This window comes from Pteronotus mesoamericanus, unplaced genomic scaffold (assembly GCF_021234165.1).
Source record: "Pteronotus mesoamericanus isolate MK-2021 breed Mesoamerican mustached bat unplaced genomic scaffold, CSHL_Meso_final contig_52, whole genome shotgun sequence".
NCBI classification, from domain to species: domain Eukaryota; kingdom Metazoa; phylum Chordata; class Mammalia; order Chiroptera; family Mormoopidae; genus Pteronotus; species Pteronotus mesoamericanus.
In genome coordinates, this window is record NW_026555189.1 from 19,525,633 (window position 1) to 19,537,283 (window position 11,651).

The 11,651-nt window shown below is 64.1% G+C and overlaps 1 protein-coding gene across 8 annotated transcripts in view; it reads left to right on the top strand.

Moving 5' to 3' along the window:
• The window catches only part of KIFC3 (kinesin family member C3), a 32,130-nt gene extending 21,323 nt beyond the window's left edge, over positions 1-10,807 (top strand). For 6 of the 8 annotated variants that reach the window (XM_054579391.1, XM_054579387.1, XM_054579389.1 and 3 more), the window contains 17 exons: positions 133-276; positions 408-647; positions 1,175-1,348; positions 1,779-1,926; positions 2,005-2,135; positions 3,253-3,364; positions 4,393-4,443; positions 4,614-4,795; positions 5,661-5,765; positions 6,988-7,118; positions 7,689-7,812; positions 8,026-8,155; positions 8,249-8,478; positions 8,764-8,898; positions 9,332-9,440; positions 9,989-10,016; positions 10,194-10,807. In XM_054579391.1, the coding sequence (XP_054435366.1) occupies positions 133-276; positions 408-647; positions 1,175-1,348; positions 1,779-1,926; positions 2,005-2,135; positions 3,253-3,364; positions 4,393-4,443; positions 4,614-4,795; positions 5,661-5,765; positions 6,988-7,118; positions 7,689-7,812; positions 8,026-8,155; positions 8,249-8,478; positions 8,764-8,898; positions 9,332-9,440; positions 9,989-9,993 (2,151 nt within the window). In that variant the 3' untranslated portion in view covers positions 9,994-10,016; positions 10,194-10,807. The remainder of the gene's footprint in view (positions 1-132; positions 277-407; positions 648-1,174; positions 1,349-1,778; positions 1,927-2,004; positions 2,136-3,252; positions 3,365-4,392; positions 4,444-4,613; positions 4,796-5,660; positions 5,766-6,987; positions 7,119-7,688; positions 7,813-8,025; positions 8,156-8,248; positions 8,479-8,763; positions 8,899-9,331; positions 9,441-9,988; positions 10,017-10,193) is intronic. The other 2 variants (XM_054579395.1, XM_054579388.1) reach the window with 1 other exon arrangement.
• Positions 10,808-11,651: the final 844 nt, after the last annotated feature.

An 11,651-nucleotide genomic window follows, 5' to 3' on the forward strand; every position in this document is an offset into this window, starting at 1 on the left:
TTTCTTTTCTCCTCTCTGTTTTTCCCCCGCCCCTCCCCCTCTCTCCCCTGCCCTGGCATTCTCTCCGCCCCGCACCCTCCTTGCTTCCCCTGATCTGCCCTGGCCACATGCCCCCCTGGGCTGACCCTGCAGGGAGGCACGGACTTGGAGAAGCACCGGGACCTGCTGATGGTGGAGAATGAGCGACTGAGGCAGGAGATGCGGCGCTGCGAGGCCGAGCTACAGGAGCTGCGTGCGAAGCCGGCGGCCCCCTGCGCAGGCTGCGAGCACAGCCAGGTGCGCCCAGGACCAGGTGGCCCCACAGGGCCCCGTTCCTAACAGGGGCCCCAGCTCCTCACAGCGACGCCCCGCCTGCTTGTCTGCCTGGCCTGCCTCACACACGTCCTGGCCTCGTCTCCCGTCTGCAGGAGAGCGCCCAGCTCCGGGACAGGCTGTCACAGCTCCAGCTGGAGGTGGCGGAGAACAAAAGCATGCTGTCAGAGCTGAACCTGGAGGTGCAGCAGAAGACCAACCGGCTGGCCGAGGTGGAGCTGCGGCTCAAGGACTGCCTGGCAGAGAAGGCGCAGGAGGAGGAGAGGCTCAGCCGGCGCCTGCGCGACAGCCATGAGACCATCGCCAGCCTGAGGGCCCAGTCGCCGCCCATCAAGGTGAGCCTCGGCCCGGCGGCCCTGCGCAGAGCCCGTGCAAGCCTGGACTCGGCCTCGCGCTCGGCCACTGGTCCCCAGCGCTGGGCTGGCGCGCAGGTGCGGGCGTGAGTGGATGAAGGCAGCCTTCCAGCTCTGCGCTCAGTCTCTCTCTGGCCCTTCCCCCTCTCGCCATCCAGGGCCAGGCACCTGGTGGGCCTCCGGCAACCAATGCTCGAAGTGCCCACTGCGGGCCAGGCGTGGACGTAGGGCATCGCCCGGTCCCACCCTCATCTTTGCTCTTCTGTCTGCTCTGTGCCCGGCTGGGGCCACAGCCTGGCTCACAGTGGGCTCATTAAGACGAGAAGATTGCAGGAGGCCCGTGCAAGATTCTGGAAAGCCAGGACCTCGTGGCATCTCTAGTTTTTTCCAGGCTCTTGGTGGGATGTCCCTGAGGATCCCCCCGCCCCCAGGCCAGCTGTGTCTCAGGGCCCCAGAGTGAGGTCAAGGTGCCCTGCACCGCCATGTACCTGTCCCTCTCTTGCCTGCAGTATGTCATCAGGACGGTGGAGGTGGAGTCGCCCAAGACCAAGCAGGCCCTCAATGAGTCCCAGGCCCGGAACCAGCACCTGCAGGAGCAGGTGGCCATGCAGAGGCAGGTGCTGAAGGAGATGGAGCAGCAGCTGCAGAGCTCGCACCAGCTGACCACACAGCTCCGGGCGCAGGTGTGCAGGCCGTGTGGGGGTGCGCGTGGCTGGCGGGGAGCAGAGGTCAGCCTTTGGTGCAGTGCAACAGGCCTGGGCTGTGGTCCCTCCTCTCCCCGCTGACCGTGTGACCAAGGGTCAGCTTTGTCTGAGTCTGTCTTTCCTCATCTATAAAATGATGTGATCCCAAAGCCCACCCCACAGTGGTGCTCAGGGGCAGACTCGCAGGGGGCTCTTCTCACAGGGCTGAGCGCACACGCCTAGTCAGTATCACAGCAAACACTCTCCCTGCTGTCCTGGGGCTTGTGCACCTGTTATGTGCCAGGACACAGGTTGGTGCTGGGGCGACGCAGGGGAGTAGCTGCACGGGGCACTCAGCCCTCCTGGCACCCGCCTGCCCCCCTCCCTCCTGAGCCCCACATACTGAGCTGCTTCTGGCCTTGGCCGCCAGATCGCCATGTACGAGGCAGAGCTGGAACGGGCCCACGGGCAGATGCTGGAGGAGATGCAGTGCCTGGAGGAGGACAAGAACCGGGCCATCGAGGAGGCCTTTGCCAGGGCCCAGGTGGAGATGAAGGCCGTGCACGAGAACCTGGCAGGTGAGCTGGCCCGGGCCCTGGCCTGCCCCACGCCGCAGCCCTTGGCCGGGCCGCCTCACACCCGCCCTGTCCCCACAGGCGTCCGGACCAACCTGCTGACGCTGCAGCCAGCGCTGCGGACCCTCACCAACGACTACAATGGGCTCAAGCGGCAGGTGCGGGGCTTCCCCCTGCTGCTCCAGGAGGCCCTCAAGAGCGTCAAGGCGGAGGTGAGGGCAGGCCGTGGGGGCGGGGCTGGGAGCGGCCCCGAGCCCTTGGGAAGGGGCAGCCTCTGCCCAGGGCTCTCTTCCAAGATGCAGACAAAGCCTCCCAGACAACAGCCCCCGCCCACACACACACACTGCCACCCCAGATCTCGTTTGAAAAAGCCTGGTCTGGGGCAGGTATTTGGACATTTATCTTATTATGAGTCTTTCACCCAGACATGTTACAGATATCCTTATATCACGAACATGCTACATATGTTCTTACATCTGTTAGGGTTAATTTAATTTTTTCAAGCTGCGCTTATTCAACATGAGAATAGCCAACATCTCTTAAGTGCCTCCTACATGCTGAGCCTTATATAGCCGTTGGCTCCTTGAATCTGCATGACAGCTCTGCAGGGTAGAGAGACTGAGATATTTTAGGAGTAGAAAATAGTTCTTCTTTAAACTACGATGTCAGTAATCCATGGATGCGGTACAAAGTGCAAACCCTGCAGAAGGGCATCAGATGAAACAGAAAGGACTCTCTCTGCCGCCCGCTCCCCAAAGGCGGTCTCTCTGCCAGCGTGTCCCCCGGGACGTTGTGAGCGTGAGGAACGGGGGTCTGTGCCCTCTTGCCCACTGGGGCAACGTGTGGATGTGTAGGCTGCAGCTGGCTTCTTTCCCCTGTGAAATGCAACTTGGAGATCTTTACCTACCAGCTCCTACAGATCCACCTAGAGTTAGATGGCGTTATCCCCATTTTACAGATGAGAAAATTAAGGCTTGAAGACATGGAGCATGCTGCCTCAGGTCCCCCAGCTACTCAGGGCACAGCTGGGATTTGGGTCCAGCCAAATTTGTGGTCAAGTGCAAGTGCTGTGGAGTGAGGCTGAGTCCCAGCTCTTTGCTTATTTAGCAGGGCAACCTTGAACTATTGGCTGAGCCTCTCTGGGGCTCAGTTTCTTTCTATGTAAAATGGGACTGGTAGCAGCGCCTACCCAGAGGGGTTACTGGGAAAATTTGACATGCGACAGCACGTGTCCAGGACTCAGCCAGGGCGGGGGACAGTGCTCAGCCTGCCTAGGGGCAGGCTGTCCATGGAGCTGGCCCCCTGATGGCACTGTGTGGCCCCCACCAGATCGGCCAGGCCATCGAGGAGGTCAACAGCAACAACCAGGAGCTGCTGCGCAAGTACCGCCGGGAGCTGCAGCTGCGCAAGAAATGCCACAATGAGCTCGTGCGGCTGAAAGGTGACTACTGGGCAGGAGGGAGGGAGGTGCCTGGCATAGGGGTGGTCGGCCTGGCCTGGAGGTCCTGCCCTTCCACACGGCCCCCGGCACCACTCCCATGAGCTGTGCCCTGTCGCCGAGGAGCTCTTGTCATTCCCTCTTCGAGGATAAGGCACCAGAGACACAGAGAAGTCAGGGACTTGGCCTGTCCCACTCAGAAGCCCTTGCCCAATGTCCACAGCAGGCCACGCCCTGGCTCGGGGTGGCCGCGGGGTCAGGTACTGAAACTGGGTGGTGACTGCCACTTGTTCTGACCAAGAACCAGGTCAAGCTTGAGACTCCACGTGTTCACTGGGAAAAGGTCCAGGGAGCGCGCCTGCTCCGTGCCAGGTGCCCTTCCAGACGCTGAGACAGATACGGCTGGGGCCCCGCAGACGCCATCCCTGCCCTCACGGGGCTCACTTCAGCCGGGAGCGCGGACTGTGATCCTTCATTAGCCAGAGAACCCCAGCAGGGGTTCTGTTAGCAGGCTGGAGAGGTGTGCCAGGAGCCCCTGGGTATCTGACAGTAGGGGGGCTTCCTGGAGGAGGCGGAGCTAGACCTGAGAGCTGGACTGGGAGTTGGAGTGGACAGGTGATGGAGGAGGGTGGACCCATGCTGGCCATGGTGGGGAGCTTTCTCCCCATTCTGGAACGCTGGGATCCCACTGAAGGGCTGGGAGCGAGGGGGTGGTACGACCAGACCCGCTTCCCAATGCCCCCGGGGCTGCCCTGCTGCCCGTACCATTAGTGTGTGGCCCGCCGTCCACCTGCTGCTGTCTGGGCCGGTTTTCCCTTCTGATTCCCAAGCCCCATCCTGGCGTTCCCAGGGCCCTTTCTGAATGACAGAACAAGCCTTGGCTGACTGGGACCCAGCCCTCATTGTGTACACGAGGAAACTGAAGTCCAGAGATGTACAGAGAGTGTCCATTTGGTTATTCTAACCAGACTGGTATCCCCCTCCTTCCATCCACATGACCCTTACAATTGGCCTTTTCTCCCTGTCCCAAGGTGAAGCTCCCGCCCTCAACTGGTTTGCTCAGGAAGAAAATGTACCCATAAGTGAGTTCATACTATAGTGTGAGTGACTGGTAACAGCTTTGTGGTCCCGGGGACCTTGCTTAGAAGGCAGGAGGCTCCTGCGCCACTAGGTTGCTTAGGACACCACTGGCCACAGAGCAGTCTGGTCTTGACATGGCCTGTACCCTTCTCTCCTCCCCCACCCAATCCAGGGAACATCCGAGTGATCGCTCGTGTCCGGCCAATCACCAAAGAGGATGGGGAAGGACCTGAGGCAACCAATGCCGTGACCTTCGATCCTGACGACGACTCCATCATCCACCTGCTGCACAAAGGAAAGCCTGTGTCCTTCGAGCTGGACAAGGTCTTCTCCCCAAGGGCCTCGCAGCAGGACGTGAGTGTGGCTCTTGGGGGTGGCGGGGGACAGGGACAGAGAGAAGTGGAGAGAGGGCGTCACAGAGGGACTCACCAGGAAAGGGGGAGATGGTGGGAGGGTCGAGAGTGGAGGAAGACAGGACAGAGAAGCCTGGGTGCTGGGGGCCCTCTCTCCTTCCCCTCCGGAGAGAAGGTGGGAAGCTAAGACTGAGGGCCCTAGAAACCTCTCCTGGAAAGGACAGGTCCCTGTACAGCCCTTCCCATCCATGTGGCCCCTCCCACCCAAAGCTCCACCCATCACATGGCCCCTCCCACCCAAAGCTGCACCCACCCACATGGCCCCTCCCATCAACAGCACTGAGTGCAGGTCCCTGCAGCCAGTGAGAGGCAAGCCATCTCAGCATCGGCTCTTGTCTCATCTCGGCCAGGGCCAGCCTGCCAGGCCTGCCTTGCTGGTGCTCTGCTGTCTCTGTGCCTGGCTTTACCCTTGCCCTAGCCCCGGCCCACGTTCAGGCAGGCAGGCAGAGGAGGTGCTGGGAAGGTGGCTGGCCTCTGCCTTCGATTTGCTGCGCCCCCTGGGGCTGGGGGTGGGCCTTTGGAGCCCCCCAGGCTGAGCTGCCCCTTCCTCAGGTGTTGGCAGGCAGCAAGTTCTGCGCTGTCTCCCCTTCTGGCTTTGGGCAACCAGGTTACCGTTACTGTCTAATCCAAGTGGCGTATTAGTCACGAATTCCTCCACAGTGAGCCGGTTGTCCACAAGAATGTGCTGTATTATTGCTGAAGTAGAGAGCAGTTGGGGGGAGGTGGCTGGACTCAGAGCCAGTGGGGGACCCTGGTCCCAGCAGCCCCGGCAGCCCCACACCTGCCCTCTCACGTCTCCTCCCCAGGTGTTCCAGGAGGTGCAGGCCCTGATCACCTCCTGCATCGACGGCTACAACGTCTGCATCTTCGCCTATGGCCAGACGGGCGCCGGCAAGACGTACACGATGGAGGTGGGTACCCGCCGGATGGGACAGGGATTCAGACACTGAGGACCACCCCTTGCAGCCATCAACAGGGGGTCTCCTCATTGGTCCCGGGGTTCTGCGTGGTGTGTGTTTCGCCCTCCTGGGTCTTCACAACCACCCAAGTCGCCAGGCTTGAAGAGGGGGCAACTGTGGCAGTCCCAGTGGGTAGGAGAGGCGAAGAAACCTGCAGCAGGAGGCTCTTGGCCTGAAGTCGGCGTCCGTCTCTCAGGACCAGCTGTCGATGAATCGCCCACGCACATCTGCTGGGCTCCTGCTGGACGGCTGCCCCGCGCTGGGCCCTGGGATGGTCGGAATGAATGTGGGCAGGTCTCTGCTGTAGAGGAGGCCCCAGGCAGTGGCAGGGACTGGCCCAGTGCAGACTGGTGACGACTGTCATGGGGCACCCAGCTCTTGCCGCCACTACCAGCGCAGGGCTTCATCTCCCTGCTTGGGTCTGTCCCCTGCTTGGGTCTCTCCGCGGGGAACCGGGGCCTCCACACAAGGAAGCACCTTCACTGTAGATAAAAAGGGAAGGCTGGCCCCGGGGGCGTCTTTGGTTTGTTAGCATTTTCCTGGCTCTTGAGAGGGAGCTGTGGGGTTCCCTGGGTAGAGGAGGAGGGCAGGTATCCTGGTGTCCGGACAAGGGGAGTGGGAGGGCCCTTTGGCAGGAGGCGCCATCTTAGGGGAAGCGCGAGCCCAGGTGAGATTTCCCTTCAGAAAGGCCAGGCAGCTCATCGGGCCCCAGGGCACCTGCCGGCCACCTGTGCCTCCCCCTCCACACCCGCAGAGCCCAGCTCTGGGCCTCGCCGATGTTGGACCCCAACGTGGGCAGTGGCAGGGAAATCTTAGCTCCCCGGGGCCCCTTCGAGGTGGCTCGCCAGGGGCGGGTACACACCTGGCGCTCAGCAGCCCCTGTGCGCAGTCCCCCCCACCCCAGGCATTTCACCCGGGGGCTCTGCTTGAAGTCTCAGGGCGGCTCTGGCAGGATGGTGCCGGGAAACTGAGGCCCAGGGAGGTCAATGAAGTTGCTTGCAGCTGTTAGAGAGAGTTTTGGGGGCAGACCAGCATGCGGATGGGAGCTTCAGGCACGGAGGCCGGCCTGCAAGGGGCAGCTGGGGGGCGCACATGGACGCCCTGTGAGCACCTGCATGGGCCACCCCTGGTGGTGGGGGGGGCCCAGCTCACTGGGCTCTCACTGCTGCCCCAGGGGACCCCCGAGAACCCAGGCATCAACCAGCGGGCCCTGCAGCTGCTCTTCACCGAGGTGCAGGAGAAGGCGTCCGACTGGGAGTACACCATCACTGTCAGCGCGGCCGAGATCTACAACGAGGCCCTCAGGTGGGCGGCCCTCGGGTTGAGGCCCGCAGGAGGGCGGCCTTTGGGTTTGAGGCCCGCAGGTGGGCGGCCCTGGCGCAGAGCCATGTGGGATGGGAAGTGAGGTCTCCTTGAAGGGAGATCGGGGCTGCACGTCAGGACTGAGCCCCAGGGTCTGCTGGTCCCGGCCTCTCTGCCCCAGCCAGCGGGCAGGGGCGGGGGGCTCTCCCTGAGCCCCCGGCGTGCCCAGTCGTGCCCCTTTCCCTCTGGAGTGTCCTCCCCGTACCAGGCTGTACCAGACGGTGATGAGTGAGGGTGGGGGTTGGGAGGCCCTGCCCACAGAGACCAGTGCACCGTCGGGGTGGGAGTAGCACCATGGCAGGCCTCTTGGGGAACAGGTGGCCTCATCCTTCAGCAGATTGAGTGCAGGGGGGACGTGGGGAGGACGGGAGGGCCCCCCCCCAGTGGTCCAGGAAGGCTTCCTGAGGGTGTGAGGGTTGGGTGGGGCCACATTCCCGGCTCAGCGCTGGTGCGGTGCTAGCAGAGGGGGACGAGGTGTGGGGGAGGGAGTGACTGTCCCACCTGCCCCCCCAGGGACCTGCTGGGGCAGGAGCCCCAGGAGAAACTGGAGATCCGGCTGTGCCCAGATGGCAGTGGGCAGCTGTACGTGCCAGGGCTGACTGAGTTCCAGGTGCAGAGCGTGGAGGACATCAACAAGGTGCGGGGCTGGGGGGTGGAGGGGCTATGCGGGGAGATCCCCCAAGAGCTGAGCCGCTTCGGCTCAGCCCTGTCCCCACTCCTCTCTGAGCCTCAATTTCCTCCTCTGTACAATACAGAGGGCGACACGCCTCACAGGGGTCCCCAGGGACGGGGCAGTTCCAAGGCCCCACTCAAACCCTGTGCCTCTGCCATGCCCACCCCCCGCCCCCAGGTGTTTGAGTTCGGCCACACGAACCGCACGACGGAATTCACCAACCTGAACGAGCACAGCTCCCGCTCACACGCCCTGCTCATCGTGACGGTGCGCGGCGTGGACTGCAGCACCGGCCTCCGCACCACAGGTGAGTGAGGGCGCCGGCAGCCGGGCAAGTGCGCCCTGCCCCGCCCCGCCCCCGCCCGGGGCGCCCTTAACCTGCCTGGTGCTCTCCCCGCAGGGAAGCTGAACCTGGTGGACCTGGCCGGCTCGGAGCGCGTGGGCAAGTCCGGGGCTGAGGGCAGCCGCCTGCGGGAGGCCCAGCACATCAACAAGTCGCTGTCGGCCCTGGGGGACGTCATCGCGGCCTTGCGCTCCCGCCAAGGCCACGTGCCCTTTCGCAACTCCAAGCTCACCTACCTCCTGCAAGACTCGCTCAGCGGGGACAGCAAGACCCTCATGGTGGTCCAGGTGAGGGCCTCAGGTGGGCTTGGCCAGCACCAAGGCCAGGGACCCCTTCCAGCTACCCAAGCTGTGTAAGGGAGGGACCTTCGTCCCCAGCAACTCCAGAGTCAGTGCTGTGCACCCCCGCAGCCTCCCCACCAGGCCTGACCACATGCACCCGGCGTGCCTCCCAAGGTTCTCCATCTTGGCTAGAGTCCCCTGGCCGTGAACGCCCTCTCGTGAGCATGCTGCCCCCTCCAGCTCTGTGGGGGCAGCTGGCTTGGGTGGTGAGCGAGCCCTCCTGTCCCCTAGGTGTCCCCCGTGGAGAAGAACACCAGCGAGACCCTCTACTCCCTCAAGTTTGCTGAGAGGGTCCGCTCTGTGGAGCTGGGCCCTGGGTCCCGCAGGGCTGAGCTGGGATCCTGGTCCAGCCAGGAGCACCTGGAGGTAAGGAGATGGCACAAGCCAGTCTCAGGGGCGCTGAGTCAGACTTCAGGCCAGGGGCAGGATGGGAGGCAAGGAGGGGGGACAGCGTGGAGTAGGAGAGACGCCAGAGGGGCTGCGGCCAGAACCTGATCCCAAACCCAGTAGCCTGTTCGTTTGGTCCAAGTATTTCTGGGCCTCAGAGGTACCTGTGGGGCCTCAAGCTGGCTGGGGGTGGGCAGGCCACAGGTTGGCACACAGGTGCGCGGCAGTAGGTAGTTCACTTCTCTGTGTGTACTCTCTCGTTTACCTCTCGCAATAACTGAACCAGGGCATCGCCGTCATGCCCGTTTTGCAGATGAGGAAGCAGTTTCAGGAGGCAGGGAAGGGCGTGGGGGGCAGCAGGATGGGGGCGGGGCAGCAGGGCCCCCACCCACCTGCTCACCCCTGCCCACAGTGGGAGTCAGCCTGCCAGACGCCACAGCCCTCGGCCCGGGCTCACTCGGCCCCCGGCTCTGGGACCACTAGCCGCCCAGGCTCCATGCGGAGGAGGCTGCAGCCCTCGGGTGAGTCTTCGGGGAGGTGTGGGTGGTGAGCCTCCGCACAGGCCAGTCGCAGCCACGGGGCTGCCCTTACCCCAGCAGGCTTTTTATTTTTAAAAAAGTGTCTAGAACTTCTCTAGAGCCTGTGTCACAGCTGTCCCTGGCCCCAGGAACTGGGGCAGACAGTGCTGGGTCTGTTTTACAGAGGGGGCATCAAAGGCCCCGTCTCCACAGGCCCCTGGCTGGGCTAGCGCCTCAAGGCGCAGGGCGTGCGTGGGTGTCCCCGGCTGGGCTGGCAGGGCTCAGGCGGCAGGCCTTCCACAGCAGGCCTGGCGTCCCCAGCCCTGGGCCTTGGCTCTGGGGGCGGGAAGGGCAGGGCTTGCCCCATGCTCCATGCCCCAGATGAGGAGTGAGCCTGGTCATAGGACTGGAATCCAGGCCTCTGGCCCCCAGTGTGGCCCTGGTCACAGAAAGGCCTAGCAAGCGCTGGGAGTACATGGGGGCGGCAGGGTCCAGAGGGGTCCTGGCCCGAGACAAGCCCCGCAGTGAGACGCCTGTTGCTTTGATTTCAGCCTGAGGCTGGGGCTGCAGAGTCTCCAGGTGAGTGTGGGGCCGGTGGCCCAGCGCTGCCCGCCACCTGACCTCGTCTTGGGTTGCCGGGCTGCGCCGGGAACCTGCTGCTCAGGGCTGGGGCTATCCTTCTGCTGCCCGCTGTCTGCTTCTGCCTGGCTCCCTCCTGCTCTTATACGGAGCCTAACGAGCCCCCTCCACCTGCAGGGAAGTCGAGGCCGTTGCCTGTGTGATGGACTGACGCACGCGTCCGCCCTGCCGTGCCAGGGGCTAGGTCCCGAGGCTGCCGGCCTGCGCCCGCTGCAGCTGGGGCCCGGGAGGCCGAGGCCAGAGTGAGGCTCCTCATCTGTCTCCCCTGAGATGAGAAACATGTTCAGAAGGAAACGGTGTCTCTCGGCTGTGGCTCTCGATGCACATGACACGGGTTGGAAGGGCAGGGCTGTCCTGCTCCACCTGGCAGGCCCGGACCCTCAGAGGGTGGTCCCTTGTGGGGAGGGCAGCGGTGCGGGGAGGGCAGCCCCCTGAGGGCGGGCGGCCAAGGGGCCCCTGGGAGGCCCAGGAACCCGAGAGCAGGCCGGTGGGTGGGCGTGCCAGGGGCCCCCCCTGAGGGCCCCGCGCCGGGCGTGTACATAGTGTGCAGTGTGCGGCGGTGCACGCAGGAGCACGGCCCCACCGGCCCCGGGCTGGGCGGCGCTGATGGCTGGCAGCAGGCCGGGGCCGGGGCCCTGCTGCTCCCTCATCGGCCTGGCACCAGGCTCTCCTTGCGCGCTGGCCTCGACGTTTCCTCCCTCTGAAATCCTATTTAAGAACTTTTGGAAGCTTAGCCATTTTTACTTAAAATAAAAACCTTTTTACACAAGTGTGGTCTGGAAGAGTGGGTCTTGCGCACCGCTGGCCACTGGGAGCCGTTTCCCCGCTGCCTGCCGGCCCCCACGGCCCTCCAAGGCAGGCCGGCAGGCGGGCGTGTCCCGAACACCTGCGCCGGGGGCCGGCGCCCGCCTCCCGACTGTGAGCAACTGGCCCACAGAGAGTGCTGTCACCTCCATCTCGTAGGTGGGAAATGGGGGCTCCTCGAGGCTGGGCGAAGCCATGGCTGGGCCCTGGACTTGTCCTGTAAGTGAACTGGCTGCAGGTGAGTGCCACCCTCCTCCCCAGGTTTACAGGACCTCAACCTCAAGTGCCGGGCAGCCGCCCACCCCTGCCATGGGGGTGTGTTGGCCTGTACCTGGTGCCAGCCTTGGGGGGAGACTGTGTGAGTGGGGCCTCCAGCAGTGGCTGAATGGCCAGCTGCCGCCTCGGGAGCAGGAGGGACGCCCCCTGCTCAGGGCTGTGTCAGCCCTGCTCAGCCCTGGGTCGGGGCAGCTCGGGCTGGCCGGCCAGCCCTGGGGGCTCCTGCATAGGGTGGTCTGTTCTGGGGGGACGGGAACCGCCCGCCCAGCCCCGTGCCTGGAGGCTGCCTGGGGCCAGGGGCGCATGCTGGGCTCCAGGCCAGCAGTGCTGGCCATGGCTGTGAGACGGGGGTCCTGGCACCCTGCAGGACACAGCTGTTGGCCTGGGAGGGGCCCACTGCACCTCTGGGAGTGTGGCTGAGATGCAGGGGACGGCGGGGCTCACCTATCTCCCAGCTGTGGAGGGAGAGTTGCTGCCTCCTCTCCCCTCCCACCC